This window comes from Dipodomys spectabilis, unplaced genomic scaffold, assembly GCF_019054845.1.
Source record: "Dipodomys spectabilis isolate Male_0828 unplaced genomic scaffold, ASM1905484v1 ptg000069l, whole genome shotgun sequence".
In the NCBI taxonomy this organism is placed as follows: domain Eukaryota; kingdom Metazoa; phylum Chordata; class Mammalia; order Rodentia; family Heteromyidae; genus Dipodomys; species Dipodomys spectabilis.
The window spans coordinates 2,232,489-2,255,242 of NW_024870746.1; the positions used below are offsets into that span (position 1 = coordinate 2,232,489).

The following is a 22,754-nucleotide window of genomic DNA, read 5'->3' on the forward strand; positions in this document are numbered from 1 at the left end:
CGGGGAGACAGGTCCGCCCCCTATTGTGTGGCTGCGAGAGCGGAGCCGGAGCGGTGCGAAGCAGGTGAGGGTGGGGGCGTTCTGGGGGGGATAGAAATGGGGTGCCGGCGGGGGACACGGGCAGCCGTGTGGAGTTGTGGGGGACCCGGGAGGAGCCGGGGAGCTCTGGAGAGTAGTGGAATTCTTGGAGCAGGACGAAGGGAGTTCTAGGCAGTGGAGTGGCATTCTTGGTGGGTGGATGGGGTTCCCCGGGAACTGGAAGAGTTCTGGAGGTGATATGGGGGAGTTTTTAGTGGGTTCCGCCAGCAAGGAGGAGTTCCAGGGGCTGGAGATGGCGAGGGAGAAGGGAATGGTTGGGTAGAGTCTCGGAAGTGTGGTTTGGGCTGAGCCAGGAGAATCCCAGGGAGGGGGAAATCCTGGGAGCAGAGAATGGGGAGGAGACCTGTGGGGAGTTCTCTGAAGCGCAGAGGACCTGCTACAGCTGGAGACAGATCAGGTGTGAGAAGCTGGAATTTTGGAGGGACTGTGATGGAGGCATGGCTGAGATGGAGTGCTGTGTGGATAAGGGACTGCTGGACTGGGAGACTAGAAAGGAGGGAAATGATGGGGGCCAGTAGAGTTGGAAAGGTCCTTAGGAAAGTGGGCTAATTACGGGGCTGCCAGAGTTACAAGAATCGTGGCTAACAGAGCCAAAAGAGAATGGGGGGGGGGGTCCATTTGGTTTGATAGAAGGGTTGTAGGGGGAGTATGGGAGAGCTGACTGGCAGGCCATGGAAGATTGGGAATGTTGCTGCAGAATTCCCAGGAGTCACGTATGGAATAGAGAGACAGGGAAGAGATATTTTATAGTCAGTGCTGAACTGTGAGGACAAGAAGGGTGGAGGCCCCAGAGCAGAGTCCACTTAGATTTGCCAGGCCCAGGCAAGGGCCGTCTGTCTCCACATGACTGCCTTAGGACTGATGGGGCCTAGACTGTCAACAATTCCTACCCTTTGTGCCCCGGTTCATTTGGTACACCTAAGGATACAGGCATTTTTGTCTACTCGGGATTATGCCCCTAGCGTTGGGAAAGGGATGGCCTGGCAAACACTGTGCCTCAGGATACTGGAGAAGAGAGAGTGGGAGGAATTGGGATAAGGCATTTGAGCCAAGGTGCCTGGCAGAGGTAGGGCTGCCTGGCAGCATCATGAAGGGGAAGTGGTGCCTACTGCCAGCCCCAGGACCTGCCCAGACTTGGAGGAGGGTGCTGGGCCCCCCCATATCAGCAAATAGGGGAGACAGCTCCTCCTCTCTCAAATTCTTGTCTCAAAGTAGTATAGGAAGGCTTTGTAAAGAGGGCATAGGACTTTACACATAGAGTTAGGAAATTGGGCAAGAGATTGTGTGGGAGGGTCTTAGGGGCCTCTTTGGGGGGCTTAAGCAGCTAGATTCTAATCCAGAATGACTGCCTCCAGGTCCTCATTGGTCACAGTTGGAGTGGGAGCCATAACATGGGTTCTACCTTGCTTTTCTGCTGCTGTGTTACCATCAGGAGTAAGCAAAGAGAAGAGAGAGAAGGTTGAGCTATGAGGATCTCTCATATTTCCCTGAATAATCTTATTCCTCCACATATAAGAACCACCCAGTTTCTCCTAGTTGTTGCCAACAATATCATAATTCAGGGTTTCTTAGAATTCCTCTGCTTTTCATAGAATTTCTCTGCTTTAGGATCCTTCCAACTCAGTTGGCTCCTGCCATTTTCTTACCTATGTAGTCTCCTCACCCTGTCCTCTCCTCTCTGGCTTAATCCCAGGGCTTTAAAATCTCTGGCCTTGGGAACTAGGGATATATTCTTAATGATAGAGTGCTTGCCTAACATATGGGAAGCCCTGGGTTCAATGTCCACCACTACAACAGAAATGATCCTTGTCTCTTCACTGGCCTCTCCCTAGCCCACTTATTTGCTTTCCTCCCTCCAATTTTCCCTAGTGTTTTTCTCTGACTGGAGTTTCTTCTGGGCTCCACCACTGACCAACTCTGCCTGTTGCCTTGCATTTGCATTTAGAGCTGTTGGAGTCTCCAGAGAACAGCCACCTCAGGTGGTACACGAGAGCTGAAACCCGAGGCCTAATCAGAAGGATTTGATCCCAGGATTCCTGGGCAGTGGACATCTCTCGGCCCCTCCATCTGGGCTCCTGTGGCTAGGAGGGGCTGGGCAAGCAGGCCAGCTGGGCTATGGTTTGGTGCTTCGGTCTGGCCATCCTCAGCCTGATCATCAGCCAGGGGGCTGACGGTGAGCTGGATCCTTGGGGCTCAACAACTCTCTGTTAGCTTTGGGGTGTGGGGTGTTCCTCAAGGGGTTCTCTGTAAGTGTGTGAGGTTAGGAGATGGCTAGGGCTGGTTCTAGTGAAGGGTTCCTCTACCCAAAGTCCTAAGGAGCCTACAGAGATACTGATGGAACTTCCCCTCCCAGCTCTCACTTTGATCCCCTGCTGTGCCCTCATGCCACCCACCATGCAGGTCGAAGAAAGCCTGAGGTGGTTTCTGTGGTGGGCCGGGCTGGGGAGAGTGCAGTGCTGGGCTGTGACCTGCTGCCCCCGGCTGGCCGGCCCCCTCTGCATGTCATCGAGTGGCTGCGCTTTGGATTCCTGCTTCCCATCTTCATCCAGTTTGGCCTCTACTCTCCCCGAATCGACCCTGATTACGTGGGTAAGAGTTCTCCTCAGGTGGGAGGGAGGGAGGTATCCCAAACAAAAATGAAGCTGGGTAGGCTGAGTGCAATCTCTAGTCCTGCTCCACTCTCATCTCCTGCTCCACTGCCTTCCTCTGCTTAACAAGCATGGCTGTGCTTCCCAGCATGTTGATTCACTGAAGGGGTCATACACACACACGCGTGCACACACACACACACACACACACCTGTGTGCATACTATAGCTGTATCATTTAGAACTTCGCCTGGTTGTTCCACAGGAGATCCTACAGTCCTGTTCCAAGTACCCATCCCAATTTTCCAGTCATTCATCGTGCAACCTCCCTGATTCCATCCTGATCTGTAATCGCTTAGCCTGAGCCTATTCTTTGGCTCTCCTATCTGCTTGTTTCCCTGTCTTCCCATCCCCCACAGTCTGAGATGCTAGTTTGGGGGTTCCAGGCTTTTAGGGAGTGGGCTAAAGGGGCACCAGGGTGGGTGGGGCTCCAGCCTCTTTGCTTCTTGGTAGTGGAGGGATGGGGCATAGCTTGATTCTGAGTAGAAAAGAGTATGTGCACTGCACCGAGAAGGCAGGCTGGGGGTGGAGGGGCTCAATTTCCCAAAGGTTAGTTAATACATGGATGGGGCTGGCTGGGTTGCTGCTTTTACTGCCCCCCATCTGGCCCCCTGCAGTGGACTTCTTGCTCCTAATCGGATGGAACTTTAAATCTGCTTGGTTTAGTATCAGGTCTCAGAGGTAGTGTTAGGTCTCAGAGAGCCTGCAGGAGGTTCTCACCATGGGTTTGAGTTGCTGAGCAAGACAGAGTCCTGCTACTGCTTCTTCAGAGGTGAAACTCAGAAAAAGCCACTAGGGAGGATGTTGATGGGACCCCCACCTTTTCCCTCTTTAGTTTTGAATCATGAGAGAGGCCCTGGGATTGGCTGGGCTCTTGCCACTGGCGGGCTGGGCCTCCAGGGCAGGCTGAGCACAGGCAGGTGCTGTAGAAGGAGAGTTTATTTTCAAACTGGGGACAGTTACTGGCAAACAGCCTGGTGGGAGTGTGTATGTGTCTACAGAAGCCCTCAGGGACTTGAAAGTGAGGCCCCAATTAGCACAGCAGAGGGGGAAAAATGCCTTTTCCCACCTCCTGTCTCTGCCTGCCTGGACATGGTTTAGGACTACAGAGCTGACACTGAACAGATTCAGAATGTTGCCCGAGGGAAGGCTAGGTAGCAGAGGTAGAGGAGAGGTAGAAAAGGGCTTTCCCAGAGACTCCACCATAAAGGTGGGGAACTCTTCCCTTCCTCCAGCCTCTGTCCTGTCTGGCAGTCCTCCAGGCAGACAAGTTACTGGATGGCTAGTGACTATCTACCTGTAGGTTTCTTTCTAATTCCGTATTGCTTCTTGAACTACAAGGACATGAACTATAACCTTTGGAACTTTCCTTCTACCCCTATGGTTTGTTACCACCTCTGCCCCTGACCAGTTTGGAGCTCCTGGTTAGCTCGAACTGGTCCAGAGAGTCAGGACCCCAAGAGGAAGGCCCCTGAGCCCATTAACCCTTTTATTGCCTCACAGTGCAGAAGGGGCCTCTCAGCTTTTGTGTAGGGGACTTGAAACTGCAGTTGCTAAGCAACTGGAGGTGGAGGTTGCTAAGGACAATGCTGTTCTGTCATAAACCCTCTGGGCCAGTGGAAGGAAGATGGGCCTGGGATTGTGTGTGGGGCTGGTGGCCTAGAATGTGTGAGAACCATGAGAGAGATACAGAGCTTTTCTGACCACTGTGAAGAGGCTTTCAGGCTCGGAGGACTAAAAGTTATCTAGCAGAGGAGATTGGGTTTATTATAAACTCATACAAAAGTAGCAAAAAACAAAACAAGACCAGTCTCTCCCCCCAAAAAAACTCCTAGTATAAATTGTGTGTGTGTGTGTGTGCCAGTCCTTGGGCTTAAATACAGGGCCTGGGGGCTGCCCCTTAGCTTTTTTGCTCAAGGCTGGTGCTCTTCCATTTGAGTCACAGCTCAACCTTTCCAGACTTTTGGTGGTTAATTGGAGATAAGAGTGTCATGGACTTTACCAGGTTGGCTTCAAACCAAGATCCTGAGATCTCACCCTCCTAAGTAGCTAGGATTACAGTCATGAACCATTGGTGCCTGGTTTGAGCTAGGATTTGGAGTCAGATTAAATTAGCTACTGTAGGTAAAGTACTTAGCAATGTGCCTGTAGAATGTCTTTACAGGGCTTTAGTCTATACTGTAGCTTTCCCAGAATGGATGTTAGTTAGACCAATTCTTTGCATCCTTGAGACAGGCTCTTGGCCCTAAACTTTTGTGTTGTGTTTCTTGGTTGGGTCAAGATGCCGCACACCACAGAAATGACACACATTTTCTCACTGTTTGATTAAAAAAAAAATCAGTTGTCTCGTTCTCTGGTTAGAACGCTCCTGCTTGCTTTAGTCATCTCCCATTATCCTTCAAAACCATCTGCCTAATTACATCTCCCTGACACCTTGCTTGCTCCTCTTGCTTCATAGTGCAATGTTTGGATAGAGCCGGTGCCATGTTTTGAACTTCTATATGGGTGAACACACACTTGCCCACATTGGCTCAAGGCAGTATGATTTTCCTCTTTGGAAAACCTTACAGAGCAGCAGCTGTCCTTTCTCTTTCCTATAACTGGCATATGGGCAGATCTGAAGTCTGGTGGATTTGGTCCTGTGGCTGGAACACAGGCTTCCAGGAGGATGGTCCAGGCCTCAGGAGGTGTCAGGACTCCTGCATCTTCCTCCCCCTCTGTATACCACCGCAGCCCAGGTCTCCCAGAAAATTGAGGACTTGAAGAATTGTGTACTGGGTATTCTGGGACAGTATGTCATTGTCTTCCAATTTCCCAAGTGGGAATGTAGGCATTTATGCTCAATCGCTTGTACATCACTGGACCCTAATGCCAGTGTTCAGTGCAAAGTAACTTTTGTTACTAAGCTGAGCAGTTTTGGGAAGAAAATATCTGTTCCTTCATCCACAATGAAATTTTTGGGAGAATGGAATATAATGACAATGCCTAATACATGGCCCATATTCAGAGCTCAACTCCCTTCCCGCTTCATTCTTTCCTTCCAGAGCTCAAAAAATGCCATAATGTGGCTGGGAATGTGGCTTAGTGGTAGAGTGCTTGCCTAGCATGCATGAAACCCTGGGTTCAATTCCTCAGTACCACATAAGCAGAAAAGGCCAGAAATGATGCTGTGGTTCAAGTGGTAGAGTGCTAGCCTTGAGCACAGAGAGGCTCAGGGACAGTGCCCAGGCCCTGAGTTCAAGTCCCAGTACTGGCAAAAAAAAAAAAGAAAAAAAGAAAGAAAGAAAAAGAAAAAGAAAAGCCATAATGAAAAGTTACTATTATATGGGACATATAAGGGGGCTATAGTTTGGGGTCTGTGAGGCTCAGTATACACACAGATTAGGGTTATCAAAGAATCCTGCTGGTGAGTAGAAGGGTTTGATTATGTTAAATATTTACCTGCTAGGCCTAGTCTTATCTGCTGGGTGGGGATTAAACACCTAGCCCTTTAAGCTGGAACTCCCATCTTGAAGAATTCACACCCAGGATCCATTCTTAGAATTAAAAAAGACCCTGGCCTCCACTTCTTCCCTGACTTACCTTCTTGGGGCAGGTCATTCCAGAAGCAGCATAGCAGCAGATCAGAGAGGGTGATTATACCAACAGCTTTGGAATTTTGACTGAGGAAGGGCTAGAGTGGGAATGATGTTAAAAGCCCTACCCTTGTCTACCATTGGTGTACTCCAGAGGTCACTGTGGGAGAAGGCAGCTGGTGAGTATAGAGGGAATTAGCTCAACTACCTAAGAAAGAGAGATGGCTGGCATCAGTGATGGTAGAGAAGGCAATACAAATACTTAGGAGGTAGGATTTGGAAGCTACACTAAGATAAGGGAGGGTTGATGGAGGAAACAAGGTCATGGTGCAGTTTACCAGCGTTGGGGAGGAAAGGGAGATGGTGGTTATCAGTTAGTGACGGGGCCTAGGGTGAGCACAGGCTCCTGATTTCAGATCTGAAGCCTAGTCCTGTGGGTAGCAGCCTTTATTTGAGTTTCCACACGAGCCAGGCACTAGGCTGTGTGCCTTCTTTCCGTTATCTCACCCTCTGCCACACCCCCAACTTTTTTTTTTTTTCCATTTTCATTTTCATAGATGAGGAAACTAAAACTGACAGGTTAAGTTGTTAGCCAAAGGAATCCACAACAGAGCTGGACTTGGACCTAGGTCTCTGGCTGCCAAGCGTGTATGCCTTTCTCTTTAGGCTGCACTGCCAGGGACTGGTGAAGCTGATTCCATCAGGGAGAGTGCTGAGGGTTGCATGGGCACCTTAGTCTGAGCCTGGGGGAGTGCTGTGGATGTTGACTCAGGGTCCCCACAGCACGAGCTGTCTGCTTGTGCTGTGGTGTGTGGCTTTGTGGAGGTACATGTGGTTAGTCAGCAAATGCCTGAGTGCCCTGGGGTGTGATGGGGATGGGGTGAGATGGCTGCTGACTCTGCGGCCTGGCTGGGCTGGGCTCTGGCCACCTAAGGCGCTTAGACAGCTGATAATAGAAATGAGGGATTAGAGGCTTTGACAGGCGAGGTCTAGGTCCCTGCTAGGGCCCCAAACACAGCTGGGGGCTCCAGGGACATGCCTTCTGCCGGAAGAATACCCAAGGGAACCCATACTTTGCCCTTACAAATAGACTTCTGAGATGGGCAGATCTACAGAACTTCAGAGGAGATCAAATGCTGGCTTTTCAATCCTCTCCCTCTAACCAGTCTCAGGAGCTAGGTGGAGTTCAGTAAAATGTTCTACTCACCCTTCTGGGTTCTCTTTGTCTCAGCTGGGTGTCAGCTGTGGGAAGGCAGAAGCAGTTGGGAGGGCTGAACACAGCAACCTGCCCTCAATGACCCGGGCTCACCTGTGTAGACCCTCACTCTAATCAGGGTAACGGAGAGAGTGAGCCTAGTCTCTGCCACAGAGAATGGCCACTGTGAGCAGGGGTGGAGGCCTCCTGCTAGATCCCTTCAGCACCCCTGACCCAGGGCTTCCCAATACCCCAGGGCGAGTCCGACTTCAAGCAGGAGCATCTCTCCAGATCGAGGGGCTTCGAGTTGAAGACCAGGGCTGGTACGAATGTCGTGTGCTCTTCTTGGATCAGCATAGCCCTGAAGAGGATTTTGCCAACGGTTCCTGGGTGCACCTGACAGTCAATTGTATGAAGCTGGGGAGAAGTGGTGCAGGGAGGGAGGAGCATGCAGGGGATGGGGGTGGTGGAGAAAGGGAAGGGAAAGTGGAGTTTCCAGCCCGCAGGCAGGGCCAAAACCCCACACTTCCTGACACTCCCTGTTTGCCCAATTAGTAGTTGATTCTTTCCCTTCCCCACCCACTTGCCCTTCCTAGTCTTCAAATCCAAATCTAATCAGCCCCCTAGGCTCCGTTGAGAAACTTTCTCTTTTCTGGTCGGGCTCTGCTGGGTCGTGAGTAGAGAATGGAGGACTGTTGTTGGGCTCTGAGTGAAACAGCTTACCCTTAAACAGAACCTCATGTTTTCAAAGCATCTTTTTACTCATGACTTCACTTAACTCTCTAAAAACAAAGTCATAATCATTCTCATTTTGGAGATGAGATTGGGGCAGAGAAGTGGGTGGAGAAATGGCACTTGGCACTGAGTGGTAGAGTACAGTGTAGGACCCCAATCTCCTAACTCGGAACAGTGGGACATTTAGCTCTCACCCAAACCTTGTTGTCTCCTTCTCTACCCACCCCGCCCCCCTCCTCCATCCCATCTGCACAGCCAGGCCAGGCCAGACCAGTATGTGGAGATGGGTGGTACAATTCTAATTTTCTTCTAGGTACAATAGATTTGGAGTGGGATTCCTATGAAGCTGGGCAGGCTGGTGGAATGAGGCTGCAATCCTAAATTGTCTCCTAGGCCTTGGACGATGTTTGGGGGGCTGCTAACTGCTCTGACGGGCTGTGATCACCCTCTTCCCAATAGCTCCCCCACAGTTCCAAGAGACACCTCCTCAAGTTCTTGAAGTGAAGGAATTGGAGCCAGTTACCCTGCACTGTGTAGCCCGAGGGAGCCCCCAACCACGAGTGACTTGGAAGTTCCAAGGACAGGACCTTGGCCAGGACCACAGTCAGCTACCAGTGAGTAGGCCAGCTGGAGCATTGAGGGAAGGTGGATCAGAGCTGGAGGACTGGGGCTTGAGCAGGTGGGGGGCATCAGACTGGGAGATGGGTCAGAGGAAGGGCTTTGCATTGGTTCTTTGAGTCTGGGGTGCTGCCTCCCTCTGCTGGCCAACCTTAGAAGTACCTGGTCTGAGGCTGGTTGTGCAGAAAGGGATTTTACTCTTAAGGACTCCTTCCTTCCTCAGGTGCAGAACGGGACACTATGGATCCAGAAGGTGACCCGAAGCAGAGCTGGAGTCTATACATGCCAAGCCTCCAGCACTGAGGGCAGTGCCACCCATGCCACCCAGCTTCTGGTGCTAGGTGCTTTTTGGTTGGGAGTACTGGAGGCAGAAGATGCCTAGGGGAGAAGACAATGAACTGTATTTGGGAGAAACACAACAAAACAGGAAGGAGGCTTGTTCTTGGGGGGAGGAGGTCAATACAGGTTGAGAAGTCTCGAAGTGCAGGCTGTTGCTCTCAAACCAATTGGTTTTATTTTTATTTTTTATTTTTATTGGTTGTGGGCTTGAACTCTGGGCTTGGGCGCTGTCCTTGTGCTCTTCAGCTCAAGGCGAGTGCTCTACCGCTTGAGCTACAGCACCACTTCCGATTTTCTAGTGGTTTATTGGAGGTAAGAGTTTCTTGGACTTTCCTACCCAGGCTGGCTTTGAACCGTGATCCTCAGATCTCAGCCTCCTGAATAGCTAAGATTACAGGTGTGAGCCACCGACTCCTGTTTTCAATTGTTTTTTAATAAGGATCAATCAGTGGACAAATAGATGTTTAGTTCTCAGAAGCATGGTAAAGGAGGAGGTGAGTGTTGGTATTAGGCTGTGAGTTGGTTTTCTCATCAAAAAAGTTCATATCTCCATTTCAAGACTGACAAAAATTTAGGTTCAGCCAAGCACAGTGAATGGCACACAGTAATTGCTGATTGTGGCAAGCTGAGGTGTGTGAGGCCTTCACGGGGCCTGTTACCTGTCTGGGAAATAAAGTGGGAAGAGTTGCTCTCTATGGTACTATGAGTAGGGCAGTATTGGATAATGGTTAAAGATAGAGATTCCGGCATCATCAAGCTGGGCACTGGTGGCTCACACTTGCAATCCTAGCTATTCAGGAAGCTGAGATCTGAGAATCACAGTTTGAAGCAAGCCCAGACAGGAAAGTCTGAGATTTTTATGTCCAGTTAATTACCACAAAACTGGAAGTGGCACTGTGGCTCAGAGTGGAAGAGTACTAGCCTTGAGAAAAAAAAATGCTCAGGGACAGTGCACAGGCCGTGAGTTCAAGCCTCATGACTGACCAAAAAAAAAAAAGCCTGAAGAGGAATCATGCTTCCCCTACTGACCTAGAGCACGTCACCTCACTATCTCTCTGCCTCTGAGCCTCTGTTTCTTCCACTATCCAAAGGAAGCAACAATTCCTTCCTCATTGCCTCTTACTGAGAGCAATAAGATGAGCAGGCAAAGTGCTAGGCACTCAGTGCCAGCCCTGGCTTTCCCTCTTATACTGACTAGTCATACACTGAGACCTAGAGGACCACGTAGCTACAGTGGTCAGAGACAGGTGTGCAGGAGGCCCTAGGGAGGAACATTCCAGACCTGTGGTTCAGGGAGCTGAGACATAGAAATAGGAGTCTGCCTGATGCCTGCTGTCCAGATTGACCTGAAGGAGTTCATGAGGGCTGGTGTATGGAGAGATGGATCCTAGGCCTAGAACTGTGAGCTCAGTGTGTTAGACCTGGAATCACTGCGGGTCCTGGAGCAGAAGTGTTCTGTGGGTGAAGATGACCTGTCTGCATAAATGGTCATTGCTGTGACATCTACACAGATGAGCCTGTGTTGGGTTGTTATTGCATCTTGGGTAGGGTATGAGTACTTGGATAAGAGGAAGGGGCATGGGGGTGACTTAGGACAGGAAAAGTGAGCAGAGTTAAAATTGTCCTCCAGAGGAAGTGGAGCTCAAGTGGTGGAGTGCTAGCCTTGAGCAAAAAAAGCTCAGGGACTGTATCTAAGCCCTGAATTCAAGCCTTAGGACCCACACCAAAAAAAAAAAAAAAAAGCAAAAAAGCTAGATGCTGGTGGCTCCTATAATCCTGGCTGCATAGGAGGCTGAAATCTGAGGATCATGGTTTGAAATTAGTTCAGGCAGAAAGTCTGTGAGCCTCTTATCTCCAATTAATTACCAAAAAGATGGAAGTGGAGCTGTGGTTCAGGTGGTAGAGTGTGTGCCTTAAGCACAGTAGTTGGACTGCTCAGGCCCTTAGTTCAAGCCCCAGGACCAGCACAAAGCCAACCAAACAATAAAAACTATCTTCCCCAGTACTTGCTAGGCAGGGGAAACGATATGAATAGTGTCACCTCTGATGGAACAGGAAGACTTTGGGAAGGAGGGCTGAGAGAGAGAGAGAGAATGAGCTTTTGATATGCACAAGGGGCAGATCCCATTTCAGAATCGCAAGGCCCTAGGGCATCCTAACCTATATACTAGAGAGCATATCAGGAAAAGTTGTACCAGAACGTTCTGGGAAGACTCTGTGTGTGACTAAAGTCACTTTTCTCCTTTGTGTTCCTCGCAGGACCCCCTGTCATCATTGTACCCCCAGAGAATAACACAGTCAATGCCACACAGGATGCTTCCTTGGCCTGCCAGGCTGAGGCATACCCTGCTAACCTCACCTACAGCTGGTTCCAAAACGGCATCAATGTTTTCCACATTAGGTGAGGTCACCCACACTTGGGGCTGTGGTGATAGAGAACTGATGAGCAGTCTTTGTGAAGCCTTTTGGTTGGGTAAGACTTAGACCCCTCCTCACACATGCCATCTTGCAGCCGGCTGCAGTCCCGAGTGCGGATCCTGGTGGATGGAAGCCTTCGGCTGCAGGCTGTCCAGCCGGATGATGCTGGCCGCTATACCTGCGTGCCCAGCAATGGCCTTCTGCACCCGCCCTCCGCCTCTGCCTATCTCACTGTGCTCTGTAAGCCTGACCCCAGCTCCTAGAGTCTGTTCCCTCCCCTAGGCCAGCACAAGGCCTTTTCCCTCAACCTCGACACTGTTTCTCCTCCAGACCCAGCACAGGTGGCTACAATGCCTCCTGAGACGCCCCTGCCCATAGGAATGCGGGGGGCGATCCGATGCCCAGTTCGTGCCAACCCCCCACTGCTATTTGTCAGCTGGACCAAGGATGGGCAGGCCCTGCAGCTGGACAAGGTATGCACGTGGGGCAGGGGGAATACAAGTCTTAGCTTGGTAATATTGTGGTATAAGGCCTGGAGTGGAGTTAGCTCCGTGCCTAAGAAACATACACTTGGATGTTGGCAAAGAAGCATCAATCCTGTTCTGGGGGTAGGACAGCAACAGAGACCCTGTGGGGAGGCCAGGGATGGATTAATGCCTTTCTCTCAAGCATAATTGATGACAGATCAGTAACAGAGTCTTTGGTAAGGAGTCTTGAAGAATGAAGATCATTCCATGCAGAAATCATGACCCAGAGGCAGGACACAGTATAGGGTGCTTTTGGAATAATGAATTGGGCAGTTTTATGGGAGCTGCAAAGAGTGCCTGTAGGGACAACAGTGGTGTAGAAAAAGGTATAAAGTCATTGGGACCTAAAGGGGAGGGAGGGGGGACATCAACTCCATGCCAATTTAATACTACTTCATTCCTAAGTGACTGGGTTCTTTGCCTGCAGAGACTACAGATTCCTTGGGGCCTAGCATTGCTTTATTTAGTTATTTAGTTACTTATTACCAGTCCTGGGGCTTGAATTCAAGGCCTGGGCAAGGTCCTTCAGCATCTTTTGTTCAAGGCTAGCACTCTATCACTTTGAGCCACAGGGCTACCTCCAGCTTTTTCTGAGCAATTTATCAGAGATAAAAGTTTCATCCTGGGGCTGGTGGCTCATGCCTGTAATCCTAGCTACTCAGGAGGCTGAGATCTGAGGATCATGGTTCAAAGCCAGCCCGGGCAGGAAAGACTGTGAGACTCTTATCTCCAATTAATCTCCAGAAAACTGGAAGTGGCACTGTGGCTAAAGTGGTAGATTGTTATTCTTGAGCTGAAGAGCTGAGGGAGACCGCCCAGGCCTCACGACTGTAAAGATGCTGTACAGAGGGGTCACAGTTACATGAGTAAGGCAATGAGTACATTACTTGTTGATCATTGTTACCCCTTTCCTGTTATTGTTCCACTATCCCTTCCTCCACGCCCCCTCACCAAAGCTGTAAAGTTCGTTCCCAATATACTGTCCTGTGAGTATCCTTGTTGCAATGGGCATGAGATTCTTATCTCCAATAAACCACCAGAAAACTGGAAGTGGTGCTGTGGCCCCAGTGGTAGAAAGCTTGCCTTGAGCTGAAGAGCTGAGGGACAGCTCTCAGGCTCAGAGTTCAAGCCCTGTGACTGACAAAAAACAAACAAAAGTTTCATGGACTTTTCTGTCTGGGCTGGCTTTGAACCTCGATCTTCAGATCTCAGCCACCTGAGTAGCTAGGATTACAGGCACAAATCAGTGATCCCTGGCTCTCCTTGCATCTCTGAATCTCAGGGATTTTACAATAGTAGTACTCAAAATTTTGTTAAATATTTAAAAACTCTATAGGCAATTGGAGCTAGAATATTTTTTTTTCCAGCAAAGATGTATAACAAATATCAGAGTCAGAGCTGGGAATGTGGCTTAATGGTAGAGTGCTTGCCTAGTATGCATGAAGCCCTGGGTTTGATTCCTCAGTACCACTTTAAAAGAAAAAGCCAGAAGTGGTGCTGTGGCTCAGGTGGTACAGTACTAGTCTTGAGCAAAAAAAGCTCAGATAAGTGCGCAGGCCCTGAATTCAAGCCCCAAAATTTATATATATATATATATATATATATATATGTTATATATATAAGTTATATACATAATATATGTTAGATATATGTTATATATGTGTTATATATAATATGTATGTGATCTCTATATCTATCTATCTATCTATCTATCTATCTATCTATCTATCTGAGCAATCAGGAGTTGAGTTCATGAGCTGGAATGGACCATGAGAGGTGGTGTGAGCTGTTGAAATAGTGTAGGTTAGGGGTTATGAAGTCTGAGCTGATGAAGATGGATGGGCCCTGTGCTCAGACAGCAGTATTTAGATGGGGATTGGAAAGGATCACACGTTATTGAGGAGGATAATGAGAGGTGGGCTTGATGTAGAAATAGGAGCTGGGTTGGGATGGAGGATGCAGAATTGGGTGATGAGGGCAGGGAGGTCACTGCAGGCAGGTAGCCCACATGGCACATCTCCAGGGGACTCATTCATGCAAGCCCCGGCAGCTGTGCAATCACAGCCTCACACACACTGCTTGGCCCCTGTATAGGAAAGGGGAATGGAGAGCTGGAGTGCAGAGAGTGGGTGAAGCACTTAAGTTGTGGAGTGCCTGAGCAGTCTTTCTCTACTTTGGTGTTGCCTCTGTTGCCTAGCCTGGCCTTGGTTGAGTTTCTTCCTCTAGTTGTCATCTTCTCTGCCCTCCAGTTTCCCGGCTGGTCCCAGGGCCCAGAAGGCTCACTGATTATTGCTCTGGGGAATGAAGATGCTCTGGGAGAATATTCCTGCACCCCCTACAACAGTCTTGGTACAGCCGGACCCTCTGCTGTGACCCGTGTGCTGCTCAAGGTGAGGTCCACATAGGCCAGAAGCCTGCCAAGACATTAGGTTAGGTGGCTGATGATTTGTGCTTAGCTCAGAGTGATGGGGTGGGACGGGACAGACTCTTGTGAGGAGGAACTTCCAAATCTGTTTCCCTTGGTGGCCACAGCAGCCGCTGTCAGATGATATCCCACAGGTTTGTGTAGAGAAGGTGCCAGAGAGGTGGAATGCCAGCCACGTAACACATTTACCAAATACATCTGTTTTAGCCCTGGCTAGTCTTCGCCCCTGCTGCCTCCTCTCTGGGGCTGTGAGAAAGAGAGGGAAGTGGTGAGAGAGAGGGTGATTGGTAGAGGTTTGAACATCTCCAGAGAGTCTCGCAGAACCAGCAGTCCTTTGCTGTCTCACCAGTTCCCTGCAACAAATACCTATGGGGACTGAGACAAAGCTAGGGAGTAACTGAGAGGCAGAGATGAAAGGAGATGCACACAGACTGTACAATATGGCAGGGAACTCAAAAGGGATGGGCCCAACCTTAGACAGAGATGCAAGAGCGGCCTTGAGAGAGGCCCCTCCCAATGCAGAGCTGGCCCACAGGCTCCCCCAGCTTTTATAGAACGGCCTAAAGAAGAATATTTTCAAGAAGTAGGGCGGGAGCTGCTCATCCCTTGCTCTGCCGGAGGAGACCCTCCTCCAACCATCTCTTGGGCCAAGGTAAGGTGCCTGATCTCCTATTCCTGAGTTCATGTTCATGGCATGCCTAGTTCTGAGCCCTTGGCCATTTAATGGGAAAGAGCATGTTCTCAGAGGGAGGGTTCCTGGAGGGTGGGGAGAAACCATGACCCCTGGAGAGATGAGTGGCCTCCTTGGTGAGGGGTGGCTGCGTGTGTCCTCAGGGCTGACCAGTGGTTCTCTAGGTGGGCCGGGGGCTGCGGGGCCAGGCTCAGGTGGACAGCAACAACAGCCTCATCCTGCGACCATTGACCAAAGAGGCCCACGGACGCTGGGAATGCAGTGCCAGCAATGCTGTGGCCCGAGTGGCCACCGCCACCAATGTCTATGTGCTGGGTTAGTGGTTGGACAGGGGGATGGGCCTGGGAGAATTCATGTGGGACGGGAGACTGAAGCGTCAATTGTAGAGTCCCAAAGGGGGGATTGAAGGTGTGGGACTCGTGGGATGATAGCTGGAAGGTAGGGCCCCACCCCCACCCCTGCCCCCACTTGCTTATCACCTTCCCTTAGGGCTTGGACCATTTCCCTTCCATCCCCACCCAGGTACCAGTCCTCATGTGGTCACCAATGTGTCTGTAGCACCTTTGCCCAAGGGTGCCAATGTCTCCTGGGAGCCTGGCTTTGATGGTGGCTATCTGCAGCGATTCAGTGTCTGGTATACCCCATTGTGAGTGACTTGTTCCCATCTTCACCCTGGGTCTATCAGGCCCTCTGCCCTTTCCCCCTGATTCCTAGCTGTGTCTTTCTTCTGGTGCCCTGTTTCCAGACTCTTAGAATCCAGAGTCCAGGCCCTGAGATGTTGGGTGGTTGAGCAGAGGGAGGAAGCCAGTTCTCTGATCTTCCTCTTCCAGCCTTTCTGAACTTCCTCTCTCATGAACTCATGAACCATTCTCCATGTTTCCCAGGGCCAAGCGTCCTGACCGAGCTCACCACGACTGGGTGTCTCTGGCAGTGCCTGTGGGGGAAGCCCACCTCATAGTGCCAGGGCTTCAGCCCCACACTCAGTACCAGTTCAGTGTCCTGGCTCAAAACAAGCTGGGCAGTGGGCCCTTCAGTGAGATCGTCTTGTCTGCACCAGAAGGTGAGAGACCTTCCATCCCAGAGCAGCAGACCAGATACAGGAGGGAGAAAGGCTGAGGGGAAAGGTGGTTAGATGCTTGGAACTGGGGGTCAGAAGTGGGCAGAGGTACTGGGCAGCCTGGGGTACAGAAGGACTCTAGCAGAATGGCTGGGTTCCTGAGGACTGTGGAAGGCCAGGGGAGGGGTAGAATGAGCTCTTATCTTGCCCATCTGCCCTATTCAGGTCTTCCCACCACACCAGCTGCCCCCAAGCTTCCTCCGACAGAGATGTCACCTCTCTTGTCACCTCCTCGAGGTCTGGTGGCAGTCAGGACACCCCGGGGAGTTCTTCTGCATTGGGATCCTCCAGAAATGGTACCTGAGAGGCTGGATGGCTATGTCTTAGAAGGACGGCAGGGCTCCCACGGCTGGGAGGTGCTGGACCGGGCTGTAGCCGGGACAGAAATGGAGCTGCTGGTGCCAGGCCTCATCAAGGTAGATGCTGGAGGTGCCCTTTGAACAATGTCTAGTGTCCCATCCATTCTCCAGATCTCATCATCTCCCTGATCTGACCATCTTCACCTCCCCTTTCCTACCTCATCCTTACCTCCCAACTGCAAAGTCTTTGTAAATGGGGTTTGCCATGGGCACTGTGGGTATCTGACCCCTTTCCTGGCACTTCGCCCCTCATCTCCAGGATGTCCTCTATGAGTTTCGTCTCGTGGCTTTTGCGGGTAACTACGTCAGTGATCCCAGCAACACAGCCAATGTCTCCACTTCTGGTGAGGACTTAGTGGGAAGGAAGGGTTCTGGGAGGTTTGGGGGTTCTCATCCCACTGACTCGCCTAGTCCCTTTCCTAGGCCTGGAAGTCTACCCCTCACGCACACAGCTCCCAGGTCTCCTACCGCAGCCCGTGTTGGCTGGTGTGGTAGGTGGGGTTTGCTTCCTGGGCGTGGCTGTCCTAGTGAGCATCCTGGCTGCCTGCCTCATGAACCGGCGCAGGGCTGCCCGGCGTCGACGCAAGCGCCTCCGCCAGGGTAGGTTCCAGCACCCTCATTCCTCTTCTCCCTCCTCTCTCCTGTATCCTCATCCCCTGGGTGCTGAGTACTTAACCACTTAGGTGTAAGTCTATCTGAAGGGTCTGCCCATCCCTAAGCCCCTCCTACCTGGGAGAACAGTCCCTCCCTTCTGCATGGTCCACGTACCTGCTTGTAGTCCTGGACTAGGCCTTGCCTAGTCTTCCTAGCTAGACAGGGTTTGGGTTGGGCACCTACTGTCAGGTGACATCAGTGCCCCAGGGCTCAGGTTTTAGTTGTGTCACCTCCTGATCTCACATCCTTACAGATCCACCTCTGATCTTCTCCCCACCCAGGAAATCAGCATCACAGTAAGTCCTTCTGTCTCTCTGGTTTCCTTTCACCTTCCCTATTCTACCCAGCAGTATCCCCTGCTTCCTATTCTGTACCTTTGGGACCAATAGGAGGGTGGGAAATGAAGTTAGAGGGAGGTGAGGTGAGCGAGCAGAGGCATCATCCTGAGGCAGTCCTGCGCTGTAAAGTGCCTTCCCACCACCACATTGGCTTTTCCCTCTTGCTTGCTCTCCCGGTTCTACCCTATGGTACAACAGGGTGGTTGTACAGCAAACCTCTCAAGACTAGACCCTGATGTCCTGTCCTTCCCCAGCGCTGCTCCTGGCTCTGGCAGTCCTGACAGTGTGGCCAAACTGAAGCTCCAGGGCTCCCCTGTCCCCAGTCTACGGCAAAGTCTGCTTTGGGGAGAGACCGCCCGGCCTCCTAGCCCTCGTCCAGACTCACCACCTGGTCGGGGACCCTTACCCCTGGAGCCCATTTGCCGTGGCCCAGATGGGCGATTTGTGATGGGGTCCACTGTGGGAGCCTCCCAAGAAAAATCAGGTCTGGAGCAGGTAGAACCTCGGAACCCAGCCCAGCGTCTGGCCCAGTCCTTTGACTGCAGCAGCAGCAGCCCCAGTGGGGTACCACAGCCCCTCTGCATTGCAGATATCAGCCCCGTGGGGGCCCCTGCAGCAGCCTCCCCCGGCCCCCTGCCAGGACCTGGACCTCTGCTCCAGTACCTGAGCTTGCCTTTCTTCAGGGAGATGAATGTGGATGGGGACTGGCCTCCACTTGAGGAACCCAGCCCTGCTCCTCTCCCAGATTACATGGATACAAGACTCTGTCCCACCTCATCTTTCCTTCCACCCCCAGACTCCCCGCCTCCATCCTCCAGGGTGGCATTTCCTGGGGCTGTGATAGGGGCTGGGCCCACCTCAGAACCTCCTTACACAGCTTTGGCTGACTGGACACTGAGGGAGAGGCTCCTGCCAGGCCTTCTCCCTGCTGCCCCTCGGGGTAGCCTCACAAGCCAGAGCAGCGGAAGGGGAAGTGCTTCCTTCCTGCGGCCCCCCTCCTCAGCCCCTTCTGCAGGGGGCAGCTACCTCAGCCCTGCTCCAGGAGATACCAGCAGCTGGGCCAGTGGCCCTGAGAGATGGCCTCGAAGGGAACATGTGGTGACAGTCAGCAAAAGGTGAGGGCAGGGCCTGGCAATCCTTGCTCTGGCCCCAGTTTTGTCCTGTTATTCTGCATTTCTCCTCACCACCACCCTGCTCTTTTTCCACTCTCGGATCAAAAGACCCTGTCTTCTTTTCGAAGTATTTGCTAATATCCAGAGATTTCCACATGAAACCTAGGGCTCCACTTAAGTTGAAGACCCCTGGTTGAGACTTTCCTGTATACCTCCATTCCTCTACCCACTGCATGCATTTGTCTCTTTTAACAGGAGGAACACATCAGTGGATGAGAACTATGAATGGGACTCAGAATTCCCTGGGGACATGGAATTACTGGAGACTTGGCCCCTGGGCTTGGGAGGCTCTCGACCTCGACCTGAAGTTGAGCCAGAGCTAGGTATAGCTGTCCCACATCCCCTCTGCCACCATGACCCATCTGTTACCAGTCAGGACCTAAGCTCCAGGCTTCTTGCTGTGCACTGTGTCCTGCTCCCCTGGTTCACTACACTGCAAGGCCCTTTGGAATATTAGGCTTGAGCTCTTTACCCAGTGAACTACAAGGCCTCCTCTCTTCTTGTACTGTCTTCCTTCTGCAGGTGCTAAGACTTTAGAGGAAGGCTGCCTTCTGAACACTGTCCATGCTGCTGGCCCTGAGGCCCGCTGTGCAGCCCTTCGGGAGGAATTCCTGGCCTTCCGCCGCCGCCGAGATGCCACCAGAGCCAGGCTACCAGCCTATCGACAGCCAAGCCCTCATCCGGAACAGGCCACTCTGCTTTAAGGCTGGGATAAGGTGCATGGACCTCAAGAGAAGCCTACAGTGTGACCTAGCTGCAATCTCAGAGGCTGCTCCTGCCATTTTGTACTTATGCACAGAGCTTGAGGGTGGACTTGGGTGAACTTGGTATGGAATGTATGTGCTGGCCCCCTAGGTGGGTCTGGATTGGAGTGGGGCTCTTAGTTTGCCTGTGTGTGTGTGTGTGTGTGTGTGTGTATGGTTGTGGTGTGGGTGAAGTTTTTTACAGGTGAATAAAAGTCTGAAAAATGTTTCTGTGTACCATATACCTTTGAATCTAAGAAAGGTGGGAAATTTACTGGACCCTTAGAGAGTAGTTTAGATAGCTGGGTGTGGTGGTCCATGAGAGGCTTAGGCAAGAGGATTAAGAAGTTCCAGTCCTGTCTAGGCTACATAGTGAGTGTGAGGTTAGCCTGGACTACATAGCAAGACCCTATCTCCAAACCAACCAAACAACAACAACAACAAAAACCCCAAATTGAACAACTGAACTCATCCTCAGGGTGAGAAAAAGCAAGAGGCCAGACATTAAGCCCTGAGAAAATATAAAATTCATGGAGACCTGCCTTTGCCCTTGAGGAGTTCTTTCTAGCCAGTGAGGCAGACAAGTAAAGAAATGGTTACAGTATGATGTGATAAGTTCTCATGATAAAGCTGTTTATTGGTTATTATGTCCAGCACAAAAGAAAGAGTTCAGGTCAAGGTAACATTTAGTGAAAGTTTACAGTGTGTTCTGGGACAAACACTGCTTCTGGGAGAGCCTTGGGATCCTCACAGGTGGTACTAATGATAATAGAATTCACTATGGGCCAGGTACTGCTGGAAGCTCTTTACCTGTCCTGTGTTAATTTTCTGCTGCTCTGGATTTGTTTTGTACTGTTAGTTTGTTTTGTAGACTAGGGACCTGAAGCATAAAGTGTTTTAGGGATCTGCCCAAAAGCCACACAGTGGGTAAGGGAAAGACCAAGTGAGATGCCTGTTAAGGAAAGAAAGGCATCCTGGGCAGAGGATTCACATATGTAAAGGTTCAGAGCAGTAAAAGGATGCTCCATAGGTCTGGGTAGGATGAGGAGGGGACAAAGAAAGCTAAGGTCAGAGGGACTGCTTGTTGATGTGTGAATAGCAGGCTCAAGGGAGCGGCTACCCTAGGTGAAGAGGTCTACTGGCAGTTGAGAGTACAGACTCTACCTCAGGACTCTGCCCAACAAACCTGAAAGTTTTGCCCATTGCCTCCTAAACTAGATTGATCACCGTAAGAGACAGAGGAACTCCTGCATTCTCCCCTTCCCACTTTTTGTTTCCACAACAGCATTGGATTGTTTGTTTACAAGTTATTTGGAGAGGTTCCATTCGTCAGTTGGTCTGTGTGTATGTGTGGGCCTGCACGCACAGGGCGCTGGCATTGTGAATTTGCTAGGCATGTGTTCTACCACCAGAGAGAGGCCTTCTCTTCTAATCCCTCCAGAGATCAGATCCAGGATACCAGGTCCTAGAAGAGGCGATGAAAGAGGTGATGAAAAAGTCACTGTCTGAACCCTGGGTCCCATACTGACATCGCCCCTGGGCTCAGGGAAGGAGTGACCTCACTGTTAGTTTCTGCCCAGGCTTGAACTAGATGGCAAGCAAGACCACGTGGGAGTGCTGCCCTGGCCTGCTTGCCCCAGTGAAGTCACACCCCAGACAGTTGTAGGGTGAGGCTCTTCCTGTGCCTCTATTTACCTTAACAGGAGGCTCCTTTTCCACAAAAACACGCCCACGGTTATGAGCTAGTCTGAGCAGAAGGTGTCCTACTGGGAAGCAAGATCTATGCGACCCTGAATAGAGGCTGAGGTTCTCATGGCTGGAGACCACTGCGGAGGCACCGTGGATTCCCTAGAACCTCTAACTTTTTTTCTTTTTTGGCCCAATTGTCTCAATCTCCCTTGTCTTCTACCCTGCGGTGCCTTTAAACCCTCTAGGCCCTTGCCCCGCCCCTGGTCCGCCCCGTCCGAGGCGGGACCCTTCTGAAAACCTCTGGCCCTCCCGGCCCGGTGCTCCACTCGCGCTGCAAGCCTTGCGGAGCGTGCACAATCAGCCAAGTCCTGTAGGTGGGTGAGCCGGCCCCGAGGGACCGAGGGTGGGGGCAGGGTGAGGACAGGGTGCGGGGTGTGCATGCGGTGTCAGAAGCACAAGGCCGGAGCTTAAGATTTGTTCTGGGGATCTCGAGGATCAAAGGCTGGTGCCCAGGCAAAGGTCCAGAGGACGGCTCGGCTACGCCAAATGCTGCCAGGTCCTGACCCGGTGCGTGGTTAGGCAGTGAGTCGGGCGAGGTTTGCGGGTGCACCGACGGGCGTCCACGCCGAGCAGGGCCCTCGGGATCGAGCCCCGCCCGTCCACCCCACGCCGTCCCGGAGACGGGGCGAGGAAAGGCGGGCGTCGGATGTCAACAGGGTGGCGGGGAGTGGCGGCGCGGACCGCGTCCTGGCGCCAGGCCCGGTGCGCACGGCCCGGCCCGGGCTCCGTGATCCCGGGCTTCACTTCCTGCTTTCCGGGGCACGTGTGGGCACTGCCTGCCCCTTGCGCCCTTTTGTGCACCTCTGCGGACTCGTCCGGGGTGGGTGGGTGGGGGGGTCTCCGTGCGTGGGTCCTACAGCAACCTCGCCCTCTCTGAAACCCCGTCCTGTCCAGGAAGAGTCCCCTCACCTCGGGACCGCATCCCCCACTCCGTTCCACGCGCCCCGTCGGTGGAAGGCGGGGAGGGGGCTCCCAGCTGCTTCCCACGTCCTCCCATCCGGGCCCGAACCCCGCTGCCCCCTCCCCCCGGCTGTGCCCCCTGCTGCTGGGAAAGCCGGTGGTGGCCCCGGGCGGGCGGGAGGGCGGGCTGCCCAGACCACTGCGTCACCCGCGGCGGGCGGGCGGTGGGTGACTCATCCGCGGTAACGGCCTAGGGCGTGGCCATGGGGGTGGGACGGCAGCCGGAGGGGCTGGACCTGCAGGCCGGAAGAGGACCACTCCTTTCCACGGTCCTGCAGGCTTCCTGGAGCTGGTACCCTGAGAGGTCCTGGGCGCGCGGGGTGGGGCTGGGGGTACTTGAATTAGGGGGACAGAAAAGCAAAAAGCGGCTATAGAATGTGGAGAGGCAGTGAA

General features: G+C 52.0%; 2 protein-coding genes across 4 annotated transcripts in view; both read left to right on the forward strand.

Annotated features, from left to right (window-relative positions):
* Positions 1-19,845, forward strand: Igsf9 (immunoglobulin superfamily member 9). Its single transcript, XM_042681766.1, has 21 exons — positions 1-64; positions 2,045-2,272; positions 2,500-2,688; positions 7,773-7,925; positions 8,711-8,865; positions 9,093-9,210; positions 11,468-11,609; positions 11,721-11,866; positions 11,957-12,099; positions 14,403-14,543; positions 15,114-15,230; positions 15,434-15,584; positions 15,792-15,915; positions 16,154-16,329; positions 16,552-16,802; positions 17,005-17,089; positions 17,169-17,345; positions 17,653-17,695; positions 17,992-18,852; positions 19,105-19,232; positions 19,432-19,845. Exons 2-21 carry the CDS (start codon positions 2,215-2,217, stop codon positions 19,611-19,613), a joined length of 3,540 nt encoding a protein of 1,179 aa, XP_042537700.1. The 5' UTR covers positions 1-64; positions 2,045-2,214; the 3' UTR covers positions 19,614-19,845.
* The window catches only part of Tagln2 (transgelin 2), a 19,445-nt gene continuing 6,309 nt past the window's right edge, over positions 9,619-22,754 (forward strand). Inside the window, exon 1 of one of the 3 annotated variants that reach the window (XM_042681769.1) lies at positions 9,619-9,624. The gene's annotated coding sequence lies outside the window, so the exon portion shown is untranslated. Of the gene's footprint in view, positions 9,625-21,622; positions 21,716-22,754 lie in introns of those variants that run through there. The other 2 variants (XM_042681768.1, XM_042681767.1) reach the window with 2 other exon arrangements.